The sequence below is a fragment of the Hipposideros armiger genome, unplaced genomic scaffold (assembly GCF_001890085.2).
Source record: "Hipposideros armiger isolate ML-2016 unplaced genomic scaffold, ASM189008v1 scaffold_736, whole genome shotgun sequence".
NCBI lineage: Eukaryota > Metazoa > Chordata > Mammalia > Chiroptera > Hipposideridae > Hipposideros > Hipposideros armiger.
Genome location: NW_017732086.1, coordinates 342,833 through 365,858, shown reverse-complemented (window position 1 = coordinate 365,858; position 23,026 = coordinate 342,833). Strand labels below are relative to the sequence as shown.

Below are 23,026 nucleotides of genomic sequence, written 5' to 3'. Positions count from 1 at the left end.
CCCCCGATATCATACATCTCTATTACAATTCCATTGATTCCATTCCCAACCTGTACTCCACATCTCGTGACTATATATATATATTCAGTTGTAGTTGACATATAATATTATTCAATGGCAGCTTCAGATGTACAGTGCAGTGGTCAGGCCTCTACACCGTCCATGAAGTAGTTTCCCTAACAAGACATGAGTCCATCCGGCCCCCTAAAAAATATTTACAACATTATTGATTATATTCCCCAGACTGTCTTTTCTATCCCTGAGGCAATATTGTAGTTACCAATTTATGTTGTCTCATCTCTTCCCCACCTTCATTTCTTTTTTTATGGACTAACTCTGTTTTTTTGCTTTTTCTTAAAGCCAAGATATATTCATCTAATTAAATACTGATTGCAAATTAAAATGAGGAGTTTCCTCAGTGTCTTTGAGGTTATTTTGGTGATACACAAATGGATTCGAAATCCACAAATTTCCAAATTCACATTGTGTTCTAGTACTTTGGAACTATCTACCATCCAAGAGAGCACCTTTATGTGTTCATATAAGATTCTTATAGGAAAAAATAAAAGATTCTCATAGGGCATCTCATCCAGGTCTAAATAATAAAAAGAATGTCATAGTCTCTTAAGTGCCTTATGCAAATTTTTAACTTTTAAAAAAGTTAATCAAATTTAAAAAAATTTTTTGGATGACTTTATTTCAGAAACTGAAGATAATGCCTTGGAGACTTACATTCTCCAATATAACTGAACAACGTTTATTTGATAAAACTGGGCTTTATAATACATTTCCCCATTACAGAACACTTTTAGCTAAGTTCGTACATTGTTAGAAAATGTCTTGTTGTTAACTCAGTCTTTGAAAACCTTTGGGCAGTGAGGAGCAGCCAATGTGCTTCATGAGATTAGCTCAACTTCATTAATTTAGGAAGAAGAAATTAAAACTATCAACGTCAGCAAGCAAGTAACAGTCCCACTCCCTTTCAAATGAGTTGGGGCATTAGGAAAGCTCTCTCTGAACTGAATAATTTTGTCCTGCTGTTGATGCTAGTTTTGAGAGAAGGTGCAGGCTTGTCACTTATATGGCATTTGGGCCTTGGAGCAAAAGAACAAAGAGAGATCCAGAAAGGCTTAATGAACTTAATGAATTTCTATTATCTTTTTCTGTTTTAAAAGTAAGAATGTTCCCTCTTGGCTGGTTAGCAAATTTAGAGTGGAATAGAAAAGTTTTTCACATGGTGTTTTGTATCCCAACACTGCCAAGTTCTCTCGAAACCCCTCTAGCCCCTAGCCTCTCTGTCCTCACAGATAGTAACTCCTTCCTCTTCTTTCCTAGGCCATTTTAATAGCGTCTTAATAGATGGTGATTTTTCATACCTGGTCTGTGGGGAAACTGATGCCAGTTTCTTTTTATCCGCAAGTCTCTTAAAACTCTTCTTTCTGGTGCTAACAGGTCATCTCATTCTAAACATATTCAGAGATACAGGTTTTATGTAACCGTCATTGTTGTATGGTGTCTCAAATATTAGGCAAACAAAAAAAACCCTTGGTGACTGGGAAATAATAAAATAAGGTTAAATGCAGTTGCAATTCATGATGATAAAGTATATTTTTCTTATGTAAACATGGAGATTATACAACTCCTTTTTCCCTCCTGAATTGACTCTCATGGAAAAAAGGTTGTTCTTCATGAAACTTTGCTTTCGGATAGTGTCCTTCAGTGCGAACTAACTAGGAAAGGCATGTACTTGGACCTCATTTTTTACTCAGCATTGTAAACGTTCATGACTTCAGGGCATTGTTTGTAGCAGAGTTTACTGTTTGGATTGATTGTGTAAAGACCTCTTTTAAGTGCTGTTACTGGTTTTTGCTGCCAAAACGTTGGGTAATTGATACCTATTCCTAGATAACCTCTTTAGTTTTTAACTTCTATCAGTATACCTGCCAGTTGCTTGTGGAAGCTTCTTGTTCATAGCATTATGTGATATCTTTAATAAAGAATTCTGCTATAAGGACTAACTTCACAAATATTTCAAAACTGGCTTTTTAATAAGGCACTTTAGTATATCACTAATTTCCATGTTCTAATGATAATCAAAAACATTTAAAGGAATGTTTGTATTCATGATTTGTTGATTTGACCTGGGTGGCAAACCTTTGGAATTTTGTTATTGAATAACCGAATCCTCATGGTCTATTTCATTCTTTGTTGGAAAGTACTTTCTTCCTTGACAAAATTTTGAAAATCAGTTAGATACATAGACTTTACAGGGATTTTTAAAAGTGTATTTTAAACATTAATCCTATTTCATTTTAAGATTTTTTTTGGGATTTGAAAAGATCTATATATTTTTTTGTCATTGTAAGTCTTTTGAGATTGTTGAAAGTTTTATTGCCTCAAATTCTAGTTGAATCAAAGTTCATAAATGGCACATTGAAGATGCAGGTAAATAATTGGTTTATCAGCAGAAAACTTGACAAACCAAATCAAGTTGTGCCTCCTTTTCCTCCCAGTCATTTAAAATTATTTTAAATCATTTATTGTTCAAATGAATACATTAAATACATTTTCAAAGTTAAAATTGTAGTAAACATTAATTGACTTCACTAAAAATCACCTTTCACCCAAGAGAAAATTGAGAATTTCTACTCACAGTGACTGTATAGTTGGAGTGCAATTAACCTTGACTCTGGTCTGGATGACCCTTCTTACTTAAGTCCTTTCTTTCAATTAGGGATCTAGAAAAATATGCCATGGATTGATGTTTTCAAAAGACTTCCCTGGAATATGTCTTAGAATCAGTGTGCTTTAAAAAAATAAAAGTTCAGACAGACTACATAGAAAATATGTGCAGTCAAATGAAACATCACGGTAAAATTTAGGTTCTGATTACTGCCATTTGTTAAATTTTCACTTGACTGGGTCCTTTGCGGTAAGAACCAATTTATAGATTTTAAAAATGACTCTCGAGTTTCAAGATGCTAGGGACTGAGCTGAAAAATAGAAGACATGAAAATGCCTACTTTTTAATGCATTGTCATTTTAATCAAATTCTTTTGGGTGCTTTTCGGAAGCTTCTCCTGTCCCTTCGTCCCTTCACCCTTTCTTTTAGGAAAAGCTTTGTCTTACAGAGTGATATTCACTCCCATTTATCTCCCATAGCTCCTGAGTATTGGTGTTCCATCGCTTACTTTGAAATGGATGTCCAAGTAGGAGAGACATTTAAGGTTCCTTCAAGCTGCCCTATTGTTACTGTTGATGGATACGTGGACCCTTCTGGAGGAGATCGCTTTTGCTTGGGTCAACTGTCCAATGTCCACAGGACAGAAGCCATTGAGAGAGCAAGGTATCGATTGTATAGTTATTTTAAAAATTGAACATAGTACATTGTCTTTTATTCAGTTATATTTTTTCAGTGTAGATTATATGAGTTTTTGAATTTAATAAAAGAATAAAGGTCATCTTGAAAATTCAGAATCTATAAACATTCCATTTTAATTGTAGGTGATTATTATTTAAAATATAAAAGATAGTCTTTTTTTAAAATTAGTGAGGTTTCTATGTTTTGAATAGTAACTAGGCTTTTTGGAATCCAATTTGAAAACTAGTTTTTGGTCTCTCTGATCGTAATTATTTTTACAAATCTATTGAAAGGAAATAATATAAAATGAAGACATGTTTCTGCAAGTGTTATTTATAATGTTGGAAAACTGATAATAAAAGGGAAATGATTAAGTGAATTTCAATAAACTTTCATTTTTATGTCATTAAATGTTTATAAAAAGTTTATATAATCACATGTAAATGCCTAAGATGAGCTATTATAGGAAAACATACACAATTTTAGGTACTTTGTAATCTCTTTAAGAAAATATGTGTGTGTGTAAATATGTAATCTTGGCTTTATCACTAGATGTGTGACTTGGGCAAATTACCTACTCTCTAAGCCAGTGCTGTCTAATGGAATTTTCTGTGATGAAGGAAATGGTTCATATTTGTGTTGTCCAGTATAGTAGTCACTAGCCACATGTAGCTGTTGAGCACTTAAAATATGGTCATGTGATTAACTGACTTTTTAAATTATTACTTTTAATTAATTTAAGTAGCCACTTGTACCTAGTGGCTATTGATTTTGACAATGTAGCTATAAGCCTTAGTTTCATCATTTATAAAATGGGAATAATAGTATATTTAGCTCATTGACTTTTGATGGTTCAGTGAGAATTTGTGTTAGATGTTTCCGACACATAGTAAGCATTATATATATGTGCTCATCTTATATATGAATAAGATATTGAAAGAAGGAAATATACAAAAATGTTAACAATGGCTATCTTTTGGTTATGGTGCTATGTAAAAGTCCTTTTCTTCCTCTTTTTAATTTTTCAGTATTGGGTATGCTATATAATCTGAACCAATACTTATTTTTAAATACTTACCAAAACGAAATATAATTCCCTTTTTCTTCCTAAGGTTGCACATAGGCAAAGGTGTGCAGTTGGAATGTAAAGGTGAAGGTGATGTCTGGGTCAGGTGCCTTAGCGACCATGCAGTCTTTGTACAGAGTTACTACTTAGACAGAGAAGCTGGGCGTGCACCTGGAGATGCTGTTCATAAGATCTACCCAAGTGCTTATATAAAGGTTAGTAGAAGTTTTATTCAAATATTTTGGACTTGGAAAGCTCTTTTTGTTGTTTAAAGAATTAAGATGGAAGTGAGAGGAGTAGAAAAATGTATTTTTATGTATTAAATACCAGGAATTATGTTTATATATAAAACACATTTCCTGGGGACATTCATCGACATGACTGGTTATCTAGTTTTGTGGTTGCATTCATGCCCTATTATGTGATTAGCAAATTTATTAAATGTTTTAGAGTAGTACACAGGCTCTTGAAAATATTGAGTGAAACCTCCAAACTCATATTCCTTTGTTATAAGATGCGTAAAAATTTGAAATTCATCTTAGCAATCTTCAGGATTTTATGGAAGGGAATTCTAAAATTAATAGCTTTTCAAATTAAGAACCTGAGAAATGAAAAATTCTTCACCAGATTTTTTAAGATTAGTTATTTTGTGCATTAAATGAGTTTTATTCACTGTATCATTTTACAAATTAAGCCTAGGGTACTTTTCATTAATTATAACATTCAACTCATTTTAATTTTAGTTATACACTGTTTGAAAGAAAAAGATAGTTTAATTGGATAGCCTAAATATATTTTTAATTTCAGATTTTTCCGTCATCCTAAGCGTCTTCATTGTTAGCTATTGTAAATTAGTGAAATTAACTGTACTTCATTACTTATTCCCAAAAAAATTGCTTAGCATACAAATAATATAGCCAAATAGTGTCTAGAAAAATGTAATTACTTGATTACCTCAAAATAACAAATTCAGTATCTCATTTTCAGTCACCATAGGTCAGTTAAAAGATAAGGGATCTTTTTAAAAAATGAAACATTCAAATATATCAAGTATAGAGAAAATAACCCCAGTTTATCAATCATCTAGCTTTACCAGTTGTCAGCATTTTACCAATTTTTAATGTGTTTCTTTCTTTCTCTACATTTTTTCCTGTAATAATTAAAGCCAATTCCAAACAGTATAGTATTTCACTCATAAAATATTGGGTTGTCGGGAAAGTCATGACGCATTTTTGCATTGAAAAAAAACCCAGAAAAATATGTCATGACTTTCCCGACGACCCAATACTCTGGTGTGAGTTTCCAATTTATAAATACATCTAGAAAACAATTACAATGCTATTTATCATACCTAATAAAATAATGGTAATTCCCTGTTAAAAGTTTTGACAATAGAGGACCATTTATAGTTTTGATCTTTTATAACAATGAAATAGAATAGAACAATAAAATATTAAATTATATTTATTGTAAGATATCCTGGTGTGGAAAATTTGGTTACTAAACAATACCTAGAGTATGACCCCCTTTTTGTTAAAAACAAAACAAAACACTTCATGGATATTTGTATTTGTGTGTGTGTGTGTGTGTGTGTGTGTGTGTGTGTGTGTGTGTATCCACAAGTCTAGAATGGTCTGTACAGTGTCTTACCTCTCTGGGAGGTGGAATTACTTTTGTCTGTATTTTCCAGTTTTTCCACAAGGAATTTTAGTTATTTGTGCTTTGTTGTTATTTTTAAATGGTGTTGGATTTTCTTATATGCTTTGTAATCTATATTTGTTGGCAAGTTTGCTGTGAGAGAATTATATTCATTTTATTTTTTGTTTTTTCCTCTCTATCGTTGCTTCTTCCTATAGAGCAATTTGCCTTAATCTGGCATCCAGGGATCCACATCTCAGAATCCATTCTTTTATTTAGGAGGTAGAGGAATTTTGTCCCTTGAGGAAACTGAGTTCCAACCCCCAGGTATGCTCAGGGCCTGATTCCTGTGGCATAGCTTTTTCTGATGCTTACCTCTGCCACGGACAAGAGCTTTACTCCTAGGTTCATTTCTGAATTAGCTGTCAAGGTATTTTACCAGCACTCGATTCATGAGCAGGTAGGTGCCCAGTTGTTAGCCCTGAGAGTTTGGCTATTGTCTCTTTCCCTATTACTCTTAACAAGTTGAATTCCTGTCCTGTACACCTTCTGTTTTTGGAACTGGTACCTCAAGTACCTCTTGTCTTAGTTCTTGCTCTCCAGTGTGGGTTTTGTTTATCCATTATCAGTTGATGGACATATGGGTTGTTTCCACTTTTTGGCTATTATGAATAATGCTATGAATATTCACATGCAAGTTTTTAGGTCGATATATGTTTTCATTTTCTTGGATCTATACCTAGGAGGTAGAATTGCTGGATCAAAAGTAACTCTCTGTTTAACTTTTTGTGGGACTGCCAGAATATTTTCCAAAGTGGCGATGTTATTTTACATTTCCACCAGCAATGTATTGCAACAAAAAATATAGAAAAAATACGTCATGACTTTTCTGACAACCCAGTATATGAGGGGTTCAATTTCTCTGTATTCTCATCAATACTTGTTATTATCTGTCTTTTTTATTATGCCATCCTAGTGGATGTGAAGTGGTATCTCATTGTGGTTTTGATCTGCATTTCCCTAATGGCTAATAATATTGAGCATCTTTTCATGTGTTTATTGGCCATTTATATATCTTCTTTGGAGAAATGTCTGTTCAGATCTTTTGCCCATTTTTTAATTAGGTTGTCTTTTTGTTATTTAGGTGTAAGTTCTTTATATATTCTGGGTATCAGTCCCTTATCAGATACATAACTTATGAATATTTTTTTCCATTTTTTTGGCTTGTCTTTCACTTTCTTGATATGATTTGCAGCACAAAAGTTAATTTTGATAGTCCAGTTTATTCTTTGGCTGTTTGTGCTTTTGGTGCCATATCTTATAAACCACTGTCAAATCCAAAGTCATAAAGATTTACTCCTGTGTTTTTTTCTAAGGATTTTAGTTTTAACTCTTACATTTAGGTCTATGATCCATTTTGAGTCAATTTTTGTATATAGTGTAAGGAAACTGATCCAGCTTCATTCTTTTGCATGAGAATATTCAGTTGTTGCAGCAGCCATTTGTTGAAAACTGTTCTTTCCCATATCGAATTATCTTGACACCCTTGTTGAAATTCAGCTGACCTTAAATGTAAAGGTTTCTCAGTTCTATTTCATTGATCTGTATATCCTATGACAGTACTACTCCACATTGATTATTGTAGATTTGTAGTATGTTTTGAACTTGGGAAGTGTGCGTTCTCCAGCTTTGTTCTTTTTCGGGGTTGTTTTGGCTCTTGCCACCCTCTTGCATTTCCATGTGAATTGGCTTGGAGGATATCCATTTTTAATAGTTTTTCTCTCTTTTGTATATGTTTGGAGCAGAGAGAGAATGTGGTTATGCATACCTACTCATCCATCTTGACTGGAAGTCTCTGATTACTTATGTAATTTGAAGTGAACGGATAGTGCACCACAGTGTTGAATATATACTATTGGGTTGTTGGAAAAGTCATGACTTTTTTTTCTGTTATGCATTGCAAAACTGCGTCATGACTTTTCCGACAACCCAGTATGTGTCAGACAGTAGTTACAAACTTACCAGATATGGAGTAGTATTTAAAACATTTGAGCTTCAAAAGTGTGGAATCCTGTGTAATTAAAGTAATTTCTAGGATTGTCAAATAAGTGTAACATTTCTACTTTGGAACAAATGACCCTTGAAAAGCCCCCAAGAGATGAGACATGTCATTATTTGGTAAACCACTGATACAGATAGATTTTTACAATAATCTCAGGCTTTCCCCATGAACAGTAAAGGACTATTTTGTGGGCCATTGTAGTGGAGTAAATATGTCTCATTTTTGTCATATTAACTGTTTAAGATTAAAAAAAAATTTCTGTTTACCAAGTATATTATTGTTCTTTAGAAGAGTCTTCTTATAAGCCACAAAGAAAGAGATGCAGGTAAACCCTAAATCTAACATTGGCGTTTTCTTCATTTGCTAAGTTTTAGGCCAGGAGTATCTAAAGGATCTGATATGTTCTCACCAGAGGTATTACTGGGGTGAATTGTATGCAGATAACATGAACCCCTGGAAGGAGTGTACATTGGGAATATACCTCCCACCCCCAACACATATGCACAGACACATTTTCTCGTTTTTAATTAAACTGAGGAAAACAGGTTTGGAAAGCCATTTTTTTCATTTTATAAGCCAAGAAGCTAGACCTAGATTGTGTGTGTTTTTTTTCTTCTACGATGTTGATTTTTCTCCTGCTTCTCATTATACTGCAGTCATCTTATATTTATGAAAATCCGATTTAATGAAATGGCATTTTACAAGCTTTAAATGAAACAAATGTTTGAATTCTGTTTTAGTGGCCTTGTTCTTTTGCTTTAAAAAATGGGTAGGGGCTGGCTGAGTGGTGCGTTGGTTAGGAGTTTGCTTGGGATGCCAGCTCTGAGCAACAGGGCCCTGGTTCAGATCCCACATTAGGACCAGTGACACGCTGCGCCCTCTACAGCTAAGATGGTGAACAACAGCTCGACCTGGATGGTGAACAACAGCTCGACCTGGAGCTGGGCTGCCGTGAGTCGCTGGTGATGGTGTAGGCTGCAGTGGGGCTGGTGGGCAGCTGGCGTGAGCTTTCGTGAGCTGCTGTGAGCAGCCGTCCAATGGCTGGCGAGCTCCTGCCTCACCTGGGAAGAGCGCAATGATAATACCAACATGGGCCAGTGAAACGATGCCCTCCACAACTAGACTGAAGAACAAAAGGACAGCAACTTGTCTGTTCCCCTCCCCCAATTCCTCAATAAAATCTTAAAAAAAAAAAGTGGGTAGGATATGTTTCATTTAGTGTTGCATAGCACTAGGCATTCACGTTTTTAAAAACAGCCTTATTGAGATATTGAGATAAAATTCACATACTATATTATCTATTTAAAGTGTACAGTTCAGTGACTTTTAGCATATTCACAGTTATGCAGCCATTACCACAATCATTTTTAGAACATTTTTATCACCCCAGAAAGAAACCTTGTACCCTTAGCTATCACCCTCAAACCCCCATTTCCTCCAGCCCTAGACAACCACTAATCTTTCTCTCAGTGTAGATTTGCCTATTCAGAACATTTCATATAAATGGAATCATGCCATGTGGTCTTCTGTGACTTCTTTCACTAAGCATAATATTTTCAAGCTTCATCCATGTGGCATATATGTGTATTTCATTCCTTTTTATGGTTGAATAATATTCCATATATCACATTTTATTTATCCACTCATCAGTTGATGCACGTATGGGTTTCTACTTTGGCTGTATTATAGACAATACTGCTATGAACATTCGTGTATACGTTTTTGTGTGACTGCATGTCTTCATTTCTCTTGGATATATACCTAGGAGCGGAATTGCTGGATCGTAAGGTAATTCTGTGAAACTTGGAGGGACTGCCAGACTGCTTTCTAAAGTGGCTGCGCCATTTACATCCCCATGGGCAGTGTGTTAAGGTCCCAATTTCCTCTATAGTCTTACTTGTGGAGGAAGCAAGTATTGACTTTTTATCTGTCCTTTCAATTTTACCCATCCCAGTGGGTGTGAAGTGTTATCTCATTGTGGTGGTCTTTGATATGCATTTCTCTGATGATGTTGAGTCAGGTTTGTTTTTGAACGCATACATGTTAGGGGAAGAGGGAGTAGTGGATGCTTCTAAACCACAGGTGGGCTAGGTTGAAGGTTATTATGATCCCTACTTAAATTTATTCCCAGTTATATATTGTGATTTTTACCTCCAGGTCAGGTAACTTAGCAAATCCTTAATGCAGTCGTATGTTCAGATGCCCAGTATACCAACACAGCCATCTGTTTCTCTTTCTGGATTACTAGGTCTTGATGTTAATTCAGACCAAGAGTATTATAATTAAGTCTTAGGAAAGAAAAATGCCAAAATTTGACTCCTGGTTGAAAGACAATATCCTAAAGATGTTGACAATGATCTTTATATGACATTCATCTGTGTTAGGTAAAAGGTTTTTAGTAAACTTACATGAGAGTAACCACAGGAAACATGTTTAAATAAATAAAAATAGAGGTAAGTTGTGATTAGCTCAGGAGTGGTGATCAAAAATATTACCTGGATCTGAGTCAAAAAGAATATTTAAAATTTTTGGTCACTTTGAATTGTCTTCAACAGCAACTTAGTCAAATTCTGAAAGGAAGGTGGCTGCATTTCATTATTGACCTTAATTTTACCACCCAGTATAACAGCTGAAATCTATATGGTACAGTGAGTCAGAAATAGTACACAGCCAGGAGGCAACCCAGGCTTCAGTTAGCAGTGGAGCCAGTAATCACACATCCTCTGGTTTGAGCACTGTAATTACATGAATAATCCACTGTGGAAGGAAGGCTTACTGAGGTGCTTAATCATTTTTTTTGCTACATCTGCTATAAAAGTCACAATGTTTTAAAATTTCATTTTTGTGGTTACCTATAATATGTGCTGCTGTTAGCATAGATTTAGCCTAAGACAATCACCATTGCAATTGTTTACAACATTGTAAAGAACCTATGTGTAAAGATCTGTTGGTTATTTTTAATGACTCATTATAGTTTGAGAGCATATGTGAGCCCTGGGAATTTATACATAAATTTTACTCCCTACTCCCAGATAAAAAGATTATATATGTGCCATACTTGGTTAGTGATGGTTTAAAAAGTTTTAAGTGGTTGTAAAGACCTAATTGTAAAACACAACTATAAAACTCCTAAAAGATAGCATAGGAGAAAACCTAGACAACCTTGGGTATAGTGATGACTTTTTAGACACAACACCAAAGGCACGATCCGTGAAAGAAACAATCAATAGGCTGGACTTCATTAAAATTTAAAACTCCTGCTCTGTGGAAGACAATGTCAAGAGAATGAGAAAATAAGCCACAGACTGGGGGAAAATATTTCCAAAAGACACATCTGATAAAGGACTGTTACCTAAAGTATAGAAAACCTAAAACTGAACAATTAGAAAACAAACAGCCTGTTTAAAAATGGGCAGAAGACCCAAATAAACACCTCATTGAAGAAGATACACATAGCAAGTAGGCATATGAAAATACATTCAACATCATATGTCATTAGGGAATTGCAAATTAAAACAACAATAAGATACTATTACACATATGAGAATGGCCAAATCCCAGAACACTGACACCACCAGATGCTGGCGAGGATGTGGAGCAACAGGAGCTTCATCACTGCTGGTGGGAACGCAGAATGGCACAGCCACTTTGGAAAACAGTTTGGGAGTTTCTTACATAGCTAAACATGCTCTTACCATACCATCCAGCAGTTGTGCTCGTGGTATTTACCCAAGTGAACTAGAAACTTAAGTCCACACAACAACCTGCACATGGATGTTTTAATAGCTTTATCCATAATTGCGAAAACTTGGAAGCAGTCAAGAAGTCCTTCAGCAGTTAAATGGATGAATAAACTGGTACATCCAGACAATGGAATATTAACAGCACTAAAAAGAAATGAGCTATTAAACCATGAAAAGACATGGAGGAACCTATTGTATATTACTAAGTGAAAGAAGCCAGTCTGAAAAAGGCTACATACTGTATGATTTCAACTCTATGACATTCTGGAAAAGGCAAAACTATGGTGACAGTAAGAAGATCAGTGGCTTCCAGTGATAAAGAGGGAGGGAGAATGCATAGACAGGGCACAGAGGACTTGTAGGGCAGTGAAACTGCTCTGTGTGTTAGACACCTGCCGTTCCACACTAGTCCAGATCCGTAGACTGTGTGAAAGCAGGTGGGAAGCCTTACCCTCACGATGATTTTGGGCGATGATGGCATGGCAGCGTAGGTTCCTTCCTGGATGGTAATGAGTGGACCATCAAGTGTGGCTTGTTGACGGTGGGGGAGGCTGTGCTTGAGTAGGGACAGGGAACTCTCTTTCCTTTCTGCTCAATTTTACCATGAACCTAAAACGGGTCTAAAAAGTAAAGTTTAAGGGCCGGACAAGTGGCTCAGTTGGTTAAACACTCACTCAAGAGTGCAAGCTCTGAGCAGCAGCGTCGCCGATTCGATTCCTGATCCCAGCTGAGCTGCCAACAGGTGGCAGGATGGCTCAGCTGAGAAAAAAAAAAAAAAAAAGTAAAGTTTATTAATTTTCTTTTTAAAGAAAGTGGTTGTAGAGCTATTCGGCTTTTCAAATATTTAAGTCTCTGCTTTGTGTTATGCTAGGTAATGTCTTCCAAGAGGTCATAGCCCAATGGAAAGATTCAGAATTTAATGGACTTTTGGGAAACCTTGAAAAAAAAAATAGTGGTTTCTGTTCAGGGCATGGGATTTCTGATTTCCAGACATGATTTTGTTACGCTTTCTGTCCTGAAGTCTTTTAGGACTAATCGTTTGCCCAGGTAATACATACATATATATTTGGCAAATTCGTATCTCTTTATAGAATACGATGGTCGAAGTTTTGCCTTTCATTGATGGTAGAAGATAGGCATTGAGTAGAGAAATAAGTAAATAGGAATATAATTTGCTCTTTGGAGAGGGTTGTTTTGTTTATTGTATGCTCTTACGGTTCATGTGAATGCAGTTCATGGTTAAAGAGAATCAGAAGTTTTCAGGTATCTGAAAACTAATGGTTTAGGTCCCAAACCTGTTGTTTACCTGATGAAATATTATGTTATTTATTCTTTGATTTTATTTTATTGTCAGGGATAATTATGCTTGCTCATATTTGGGTTTTGAGCATACTTGGAGGATTTTTTAAAATTTAATTTATTTACTATCTGAATAAAGAATATGGTCACATGGTTCAGAAATTAAAGTATGACAAGTTTGCTTTGCGCAACCTTGCTTCTGTCCTTGTCTTCCTTCCTTTTCTACAACTTCTGTATACGGCCACTCTGCTTGTGTAATCTTCTACTGCTTTTCAAATGCAGATATAAGCAAATAAATTATTATAGGAAGTTTGTTTTTGCCTATAAAAAAGGTGATGTGATTTATCATCCATAATTGTTTGCTTACTGAAAGAACATTCCTATACTTGCATGAGGATAAGGATAAAAGTGGCAACCCCTTCCTTCCTATACCAGCCCTTGGCATGGCTGATAAAGAACACTGAAGTTACTTATGAACTCCTTAACTCATCCTGAAAGGAAAATGGCCCCAAGGGAGACCAAAAACAAAATAAGTAACAGTTATTGACAACATACTATATACTATGCCAAGTTTACAACAACCCTATGAAAAAGCATAGCATTCCCACTTAGCATTCCCATTTCATAGATGAGAACATTGAGGTTCCAGAGAGGTTAGTAAAGAACCCATGTAATTAGTAGATGTCAGTGATAATATTCAAAGCTAAGCTTTTTTTAATGATGAGCATTTTTTAAAACATACAGAAAACTGAAGAGAAACTAGTTTAATGAAACCCCATTATCCGTCACTGAGATTCAGTAAATTTTGTATTTGCTTAATCTACCCTTTTTATCTTTCCTTTTAAATCGAGTTTAAATGCATTTTCTTTGTGTTTTAAGTATTTTAAAACAAGCCTAGATAGCATTTTTTTTTTGCTCGTATGTGGTGAAGCATGCATCTCTAAAAAACTGCAGATGTGTGCTTATATAGTGACAATGCCATTTATTAAACTCCAAATACCTAGAATGATAAAGAAGTTAGCCATATGACAAAGGTGATCAATTCAGCCTAAAGAAAACTCTCAGCGATTTGGTTTGAAAGGGTGGGGTGATTTCTCAACTGATTATTTTACACAAATGGGTGGTTTTTGCAGGGACAATAATGGCTGACCCACACTGAACTAGATAAAGGATACAGTGGCATGTGGTAGCCACAGCTGTCCTGATGGTAAAATGTGCCTCTTGGTGAGCTCCAAGCCACCTTTCCTAACTACCAGTTACAATAGACATAAAAAATTAAAATTTGTAATTATTTTCTTCTGAGAGCTAAATGAAGCTGTAAGTTTTAAATAAAGTGTGCATTAGTTTTAATGTATGGAATATTTTCTGATGGACTCATGGCATTAAACTTACACTTTTTTTTAAAAGGTCTTTGATTTGCGTCAGTGTCATCGTCAGATGCAGCAGCAGGCTGCCACTGCGCAAGCTGCAGCAGCGGCCCAGGCAGCAGCCGTGGCAGGAAACATCCCTGGCCCGGGGTCAGTAGGTGGAATAGCTCCAGCTATCAGTAAGTATGCTTTCGTTTATGTTTCTTTTAAGTGTAATAGTTGGCGTTTTATCTTTATTCACTCATTTGCTTAATTACTTTAAGCAGTAATAGAAATTAAAGTTCTCTTTACTGGGATAATGACATTTTTGAACTTGTAAAAAGCTGTTCCTCTGTAATAGCTGCCCTTTGACTAGGACCCTGTTTTCATTCTTTTTGTATCAAAAAGGGAGTCATGGGATAAAGAAGAAAAGGGGTTATTGTTATATTATTGGCCGTCTCCCCTTTTTTTGTTAATGCTTTTAATTCCTGCCTCACCAGCCAGGGTGGGTTGTTATCACCAACATGCTTGGCTTAATTCTAGAAAATTGAAAGCGTATTTCAATTTGAGCATTAGGCACCTCCAGTTTTTAAATTTTTTTATGTATGCTAAGCATGGAGAGAAAACTAAGTGAGGGTGGTATTTTGATAACTTGTAGACTTTTTTTTAATTTTAGGGTAAAATTGAACTGTGTGCCAGGTTTCACACTGATGGGGAATTTTTTACTGCAGAGTTAAACTCCTGACTATAGACTTTTATGATGGAAACACGTGGCACCCATCTTCCACGTCTGAAGGCATAACTAGTGATTCATTCAACCCCTGTTCTTAACCTCTTCAGTGTGGTAAGCAAATCACACTGGCTAAGAAACCTGCAGTGGCCCTGCAGGTTTCTCTACAGTACATGCAAATTCCTCCCATTAGTTTCATTGTAATATTGATGAATGCAGATGGACTATATGACTGTATGTTCTGACTGGAAAAGTAGATGCAGAGTCTCCGTGTGACTTACATTCAGGAGTTTACAATGTAGAGGTAGATAAGGCATATTCATGTACAGAACTTGAGTTTTTAAAAATAATTTGGGCATCTAAACCATTTATTTGCTAGTTTTGATATTATAAACATGCTTTTACTAAAGAAGCCAGAACTATTAAATTTCTCATTCTCATCTACTGCCCCATTGAGTAATTGCATATCTTTGTTACCTTGTGAAATTGAGAGACAGACATCATTTGGAACCAGGCCTGTTAACTATCTCATTCTTAGTCATGTCTAACTCTGAACTAGGCTGTTTAGACAGATAAGAAGGTTCTTAGGACCATCCTGTGGGCATGCACTACCTCGTAAAAAGTTTCCTTATCCCTTCACCTCCACTTCTAAAGAGAAAAATTGGTGGGGTGTTGTTAGATTGTAGTAATTTACTTTATAATTGGTGGGAGCTAGAAGAGCCATGTGGAATGTAAATTGTCTTAACCAGAAGTTTTCAGTCCCCATTGATAAAGTTTAGATCTGTGCTTACTTCTTGGCACTTTGACAGAAGTTATATGCTGGGGAGAGTGAAGTAAAGAAAGCTGGTCACTTTATTAATGTAAGATGTAGGGAGGATAGGAAGAGATCAGCCTGTCCTTCTGACGTCTTCCAAATCTTTTCCGTTAGGTTTGTCAGCTGCTGCTGGAATCGGTGTCGATGACCTTCGTCGCCTGTGCATACTCAGGATGAGTTTTGTGAAAGGCTGGGGACCGGATTACCCAAGACAGAGCATCAAAGAAACGCCGTGCTGGATTGAGATTCACTTACACCGGGCCCTCCAGCTCTTGGATGAAGTGCTTCACACCATGCCTATTGCCGACCCACAGCCGTTAGACTGAGGTCTTTCACTGCTGGGGCCCTTGACATTCATGATCAGGATGGTGGACTATGAAATACAATCCTGTTTATAATCTGAAGATATATTTCACTTTTGTTCTGCTTTATCTTTTTCATAAAGGGTTGAAAAATAGGTTTGCTGCCTTGCTCCTAGCAGACAGAAACTGGATTAAAACATTTTTTTTTTCCTATTTAGGACTTTTTAGGCATGGCTCAGAGCTTGAAGATCAGGAAAAACACATTCTTATTAAATCGTCACCAGTTATGTATGAAGGAATCATTCCAATGCTGGAAAACATAGCCCTTTAAACCGTCTTAGACCCTTTTCTATGCAGAACATCAGTATGTGTGTTATTCTACAGAATAAATTAAATATTGCTGATTTTAAAGGCAGAGAAGTTCTCGAAGTTAATTCACCTTTGTTATTTTGTGTGCAAGTTGTTACTGTTGAACACACTTTACTCCAAAGTATTGTGCCATGTGGGTGAGTTAATTTTACCAAGAGCAACTTTACTCTGTGTTTAAAAAATAAGATAGTAATGTATTATAACCTTTTATCCAAAATATTTTTTTTGCAAGTTAAACTAGTGAAGATGATTTCAATTCCGATTGTCTTGTGACTTCAATTTTATTTCTGCCAAGGCAAAACACTAATCTCTGTGTGTATACTGCGAATTCCTTAAAATTACCAGACAAATACCATTTAAAATTACATTTGTTATCCCTGTTGGATAACTGTTTATCAAGTAGTATACTTTTGCCCTGTTAAACAGTAGATGTATTCTTCTATATTTCTAGGCACGAGGTTGGTTACTAAGAAGCCTAGAAGAAGAATTTCTTTCCTTCATTAATTCATAGGGAAAGGTTTTGTATTTTTAAAAAACACTAAAAGCAGTGTCACTCCACCTAATATCTCACCGTTCTACAAAGGTGGCAATGCTTAAACTAAATGATGAGTATTTTGGAAACTGCTAAATTCTATGTTAAATATTGTGCAGAATAATGGAAACATTACAGTTCATAATAGGTAGTTTGGATATTTTTGTACTTGATTTGATGTGTGACTTTCTTTTCATATACTGTTTAAATCATGTATGTTATGACATTGTTTAAAATTCAGTTTTTGTATCTTGGGGCAAGACTGCAAACTTTTTATACCTTTTGGTTATTCTAAGCCCTTTGCCATCAATGATCATATCAGTTGGCAGTGACTTTGTATAGAGAATTTAAGTAGAAAAATTGCAAATGTATTGACTGTACCACAGACACAATATGTATGCTTTTTACTTAGCTAGTAGCATAAATAAAACCGAATCTCAACATACAAAGTTGAATTCTAGGTTTGATTTTTAAGGTGTTTTTTTTTTTCTTTTGCACTTTTGAGTCCAACCTCAGTGGTGAGACACCTTCTACTAAATGACAGGCAACAGCCAGTATTGCAGCTTTGGTTTTTTCCCTCCCACTCTACTGGGACTTCCCCACGGACATTACGTATCAAGTGTAGTTATTTTTTGAACTTTTATTTTACTGTAGCAAAAATAAGTAGGTTGTCTACAGGATAAATAGTGTGAAATAAAATTATCTTCCAGATGCTTTTACTTTGCTTGGAGGGCAGTTTGAGATACGAGAAGCACTTATGCATGGCAGTCGTCCTTATACCCACTTAGATGAACAAACCTTTAGCCTCCTCGTTCAGAAGGCTGTCTTATGACCATGCTAGAAACCACTGAGTTTGCTTATTGCTGTGATTGAAACATAGCTCTTGATCCGGCTTCATGTCTTTTGTTTTTAAAATAACTTCTCTACCAGCTCATTCATACTCTTGAGTACTTACAAATACTTCGTTAAAAACCTCATTTTAATCTGTAGAAGTTTGGTGATTTAAGTTTTATTGGCAGATTTTTGAAAAGCTACCTTTATTCTTTAGAAATTATTGACTTTAGGTCCATTTTACTGTGAATGAATAGGAATGAGAGGAGAGAGTTTTAGAATGACTGATTTTTAGAATCCAGTTTATTTGTTAGAACCATAAGCATGCTATGATATAATCTATTGCCTCCTTTTCTACTTTAAGGAGGGTTTTCATGTTGAATCATCTGGGGAAAGTATGTGGAAAATATTTGCTAAGAAGTCTGTCTTTGAGGCCACCTGTCTTGGTTTCTTTCTGCTAAGAGCCATAAAATTACTAAAAAGTACATACAAGTACTTCTAGTTATTAATTCTTTTGTATTTGTACCTAGATGCAGTCACATGCTTTTCAGAAAACACCTAGTGTGTTAAGATCAGATATTTCTGAGAGCTTAGTTGTTAAATGATATTCCATTTTTTAAAGGTAGTCATCTTTGATGAATAAGAGTAAAGAATCACTGGGTTTAAAATTTGTGGCTACTTTAAGGGTAGAAGACTTTCTGCAGTTCTCGGAATCTGATTATTAATGAGGATATGATTCTGGGTGGGTTTTCTCTCGCTAGTTTGTATCTCAGAGATGCTCAGAAGGTTGAATTTCAGTGAGAGATGAACCAAGTGTGAACCTTTATAACCCAGCATGAGGCCCATTCCGCTTTTGTCCAGTGCCTTTCTGTGCATTATCAAAGGCAACCCGTAATGGTGTTGCCTTCATTTTCCAGGGAGTAGATTCTTCCGTGGGATATAGTCTATCTCATTTTTAAACTGTACTACACCTGGTATACAAAGATAATGATAATAAATCATTGCCATATAACCTTGTTTTTCAAGAAGTATGGCTCATTTGAATTGGCCTAACCACTAAATAGGTCGCCTATCCCATTCCTCCTGTAACCAGGGTAGGTTTACAGATTCGGTGGTCTGGCTGAAGGATAGCCAAACATTCAAGCAAACTGAACACATATTAGTTGTGTTGTGTTTCAAACTTAAAAATCCATTTTTGTGGGGAAGGGTGTGGTGTAAAGGGCAGTATTTGTAATAAAAAATTTGAAGGCAAAATACAATGCCCTGTCTTCCAGATAATAAATATTTTAAAAGTTTATTGCAATTACCTTTTTGATTGTGTCCACCTGGAGAAGGGAAATTTTACACTTTCCCTATGTGTTTGTTCCTTTACTATCTGTGAAGGATAAAGAGTAAGAATATAAGGTGAAATATTTTTATTCCTGGTTCGGTGGTACCTGGTTAATTTAAAGTTACTCATTAGCTATTATGCAAAATCAGATTAGCTCACATCGTTTCTGAGAGCCTTTTGGAAGAAGCAATTTTTTTCTGAGCTGGGTAGAATCCTTTTTGTTGGTAGTTTTTATAGTTTTCCCCCTTTATCATTAAGTCATTTTACTGGCATTTTATTTAATGATAGCAAATTGAGAAAATGGTAAATTTTAGGTCATTGAGGTAAATGAGTATATGAAAGCAAATACCTGTAAAGTCAGTTAACAACTCTTCTGTAGATGGAGCTTGGCTAAGACTAGCAGATAATAGAATAAAGAAAGTCTTTTCTTTCCAAAGGCAGAACCCACCTTATTGCAGATGGCTGCCTGTAAATTGCCTAAAATCCCCCCTTACAAGATTATGGAAAATAGGCTATGAGAAACTTCTGTTCAAGCCTTCCCATTTTTTCCTGACTGCTAGATATGGAAGATGTAAAAAGCTAGTGGCCTTATTCATGGCAGCATCCTCAGGCTCAGCCTTGTCCCAGCGTTGCTAGGTTGCTTATCTATCTGGTGTCACTGTGGAATGGAATTTTCTGCATAATCCAGACCTACCTTATTTAAGCAGTAAAACTTTTGTTGTAGCCATTTCTTTGATGGAGTTATTTAATGTGTATGTCAGAGAATGTACTGGGTAGAATGTTTCTTTTTGTGCCAAGCTGTCTGTCCACGTTAGGGGTGGCTTAGACACGCAGTTTCACCTTTACTAAAGGGTTGCCGACTGCTATGGTTTTAAATGTTTCGGGTTTTTACACACCCGCCCCAGCCTTCTCCCTTCTGACGGTGGCCACTTTCTGTGTGTTGGTAGTGTATCTCCCTTTAGTATCTCCTCCTTCCCTTTCTGATTCAGTTTTTCTAGCTGCCTGGGCAAGGAAACCAGATAACCAAACTTACTAGAACTTTCTTTGACACACAAGGGCAAACTGGGGGAGGACCCGAGAAACTCTCCTGTAAAGTACTGAACAGGACTTCCGGGCTTCGGCCTTTGACTGCGGAGTGCTTCCTGATTCTTTGCTGAGTGTCAGGCAGTTGAGGTAGAGAGAAGCGAGTCATATTCATATTTTCCTCCTTTGCAAGATTTTGAAAGGTTTCGTTGCTTCCATTGAGTGCTGCTCACGTAAAAATTGGAGTTATAAGGGGTAGTAAATTAGTATCAATAGCCAGAGGCAATACCATTGCTTAGGGGACACCAGCAAGAAGCAAACAAACAAAAACTAAAAACCTTAGAAAACGAGAGGGTCTTTTTTGATTTTTGTTTCATTTTGGTGTCTCCTTTTGAGTCCAATGATCTGGCCTTCTTCCTCTACAGATATTTTTGACCTGTAGGTGCCTTTATGAGAATTGAGGGTCTGATATCCTTCCCCAAGGAGTAGCTAAAGTAGTTGCTGATGTTTTCAGGGGTTTTAGCATCAGACTTGAATGAATGAATTACTCCCCCCCCCTTTCTTTTTTAACTGTAGGAAGGACTGAGGAGAAAATGGGTGAAGACAATCATTTCTCTCTAACGATGTGGATAGTTTCCAGTTTATTGAAGATGCTTTCTCAGTAGATGTCAGAGCCCGTGTTCTTGTTCAGCCTGAAACTAGTGGCTCCGGGCTGGAGCCAGTTGTACTCTCTAGTTTGCACTCTGCCACTAGTTTGCTGTATGACCTTGGGCAAGTCGTGTACTTTCTTTGGGCCTCAGTTGCCTCATCTGTAAAATGAAGGAGTTGGACGAGCGTTCTTCCAGCTCTGAAATGTAAGTGACCTTGCCTATCTTGCAGCAGTTTTTGATTTCTTCCTTACCTTTGCTCTGCTGTTTGAGGGGGCTTTTTACTTATTTCCACGTTATTCAAATGAGACTAGGCTTGGTATTTTATTACTATTCTCCTATGGACAAGAAGTTACATAATATGTCCTTAAGACATGAATTTAACCAAAGACCTAGCACCACCTTGGGGGCTGCAATAAATACTTAAACAACAACAACAAAAAAACCCTGAAAGGGGGAAAAGCCTTCGTTTTAGTTTTCCATCAACTCTCTTAAAGGTTTAATAAGGCTTTTTTTGAGTCATGACATTCCCCCTTTTGGGTAGGGATGTGACACGGTCCCCTTAAGTGCTGTGTGCTGGTGATTTTTCTTTTTTTTCCCAACTAAAATGGATTGAAAACTAATTGTAAATGCTTAATGACATTAGAGATCATTACTTTGGGTCTTTGGTTTCTTAACTCTTCTATGTTCAAAATGGAAATTCCTTTCAACTGCATCAATTAAAATGGTTTCTGTAACTAAAAAAAACAATACCAGTGGATGATTATTCATTTTATTCTTGGCTCTTTTTAGGTCTATTTTGACTGGAAGACTTTGGGCTGGAGCATGCCTTTCAGAGTTCTCTTCCAGCCTATCCTTGGATGAGTGTAATTAATAAACTTGGCTTTTTCAAGGCCATTGAGAGCCTTCCTTGGGGTTGGGTTGAGGGTGGGGGGCTGGGGAGTCCTGGTAGAGGCCAGCTCTGTGGCGGCTGGAGAGGAAGTGATGAAACCAGCTGCTGTTGCTCTGGCTGCTTGTCATTGATAGAAGGACTCATGGGCTTGGATTGGTTAAGAGGCTAAACATGGAGTCAGCAAACTTCCTCCAGGTACTGGGTTCTGGCCAATGCCTGGGGCATGTGATGTAAGGGAAACGTGTGTATGCTTGTAGATGATGAAACCCTGGGGGGCTGCAGAACCATTTGGATGAAGTGACTGGGGGTTAGGACAGATTTGGTCGTGGTATTTCCCAACTCTGTCAACTCCGCTGAACTCCGAGGAATGCAGCTATGATAAAAACCGGAGAAGAGCCACACTTAGCTTTGGGAAAACTGGTCAGCTAAAGTTGTGGTAGTTCTTTGTGGCTTTCTGTATACTTTTGCCTGGTTGAAGTCTGTGGCTAAAAAAATAGTTAAACCTTTCCTGAGAACTCTGTAACAAAGTATGTTTTTGATTAAAAGAGAAAGCCAATTAAATAATTATGGGCTCATTCTTTTTCTTAAGCTTGTGGATGTTTTAACTCTGGAAAGAGTTCCAAATCACTTAGAGAATTCTCAGACTTGAAGACAGCATTTTCCTTTATTGTTCTGTGACCATTGAAATGGGAAATACAGCATTTGAGAATATGACAATGGAAGAACACTCCCCATTCTTTTTTCAATTCTAAAAGGAGAGATGGGAGTCATGGTGGTTAGAGAAGATGTAGGTGCCAGAGGATTATGAGAATGAAGATGCTTAAAGGAGAGACAGAAATTGGAGATTGGAGACCCTGTCATTTCGCGTCTAAGGATTAAGGAAAGCTACTTCCCCCCCAGCTGCCTCCTGTATGAAACGGGTCAGCGTGAGAGGTATGTGTCAGGTAAGGTGATTCTATGGCAATGGCTTGTAAAAAGCATCACCAAATTAATATCTTCCTAATGATCTTGCTGGTGTGAGTTCCAGAGATGTTTATGAGG

The 23,026-nt window shown here is 36.4% G+C and overlaps 1 protein-coding gene across 4 annotated transcripts in view; it reads left to right on the top strand.

The window, feature by feature from the left end:
- Positions 1-22,550, top strand: part of SMAD4 (SMAD family member 4) — a 104,890-nt gene extending 82,340 nt beyond the window's left edge. For all 4 annotated transcript variants that reach the window (XM_019627540.1, XM_019627542.1, XM_019627543.1 and 1 more), the window contains exons 9-12: positions 3,163-3,346; positions 4,474-4,642; positions 14,577-14,715; positions 16,174-22,550. In XM_019627540.1, coding sequence (XP_019483085.1) covers positions 3,163-3,346; positions 4,474-4,642; positions 14,577-14,715; positions 16,174-16,385 — 704 coding nt within the window. In that variant the 3' untranslated portion in view covers positions 16,386-22,550. The remainder of the gene's footprint in view (positions 1-3,162; positions 3,347-4,473; positions 4,643-14,576; positions 14,716-16,173) is intronic.
- Positions 22,551-23,026: the final 476 nt, after the last annotated feature.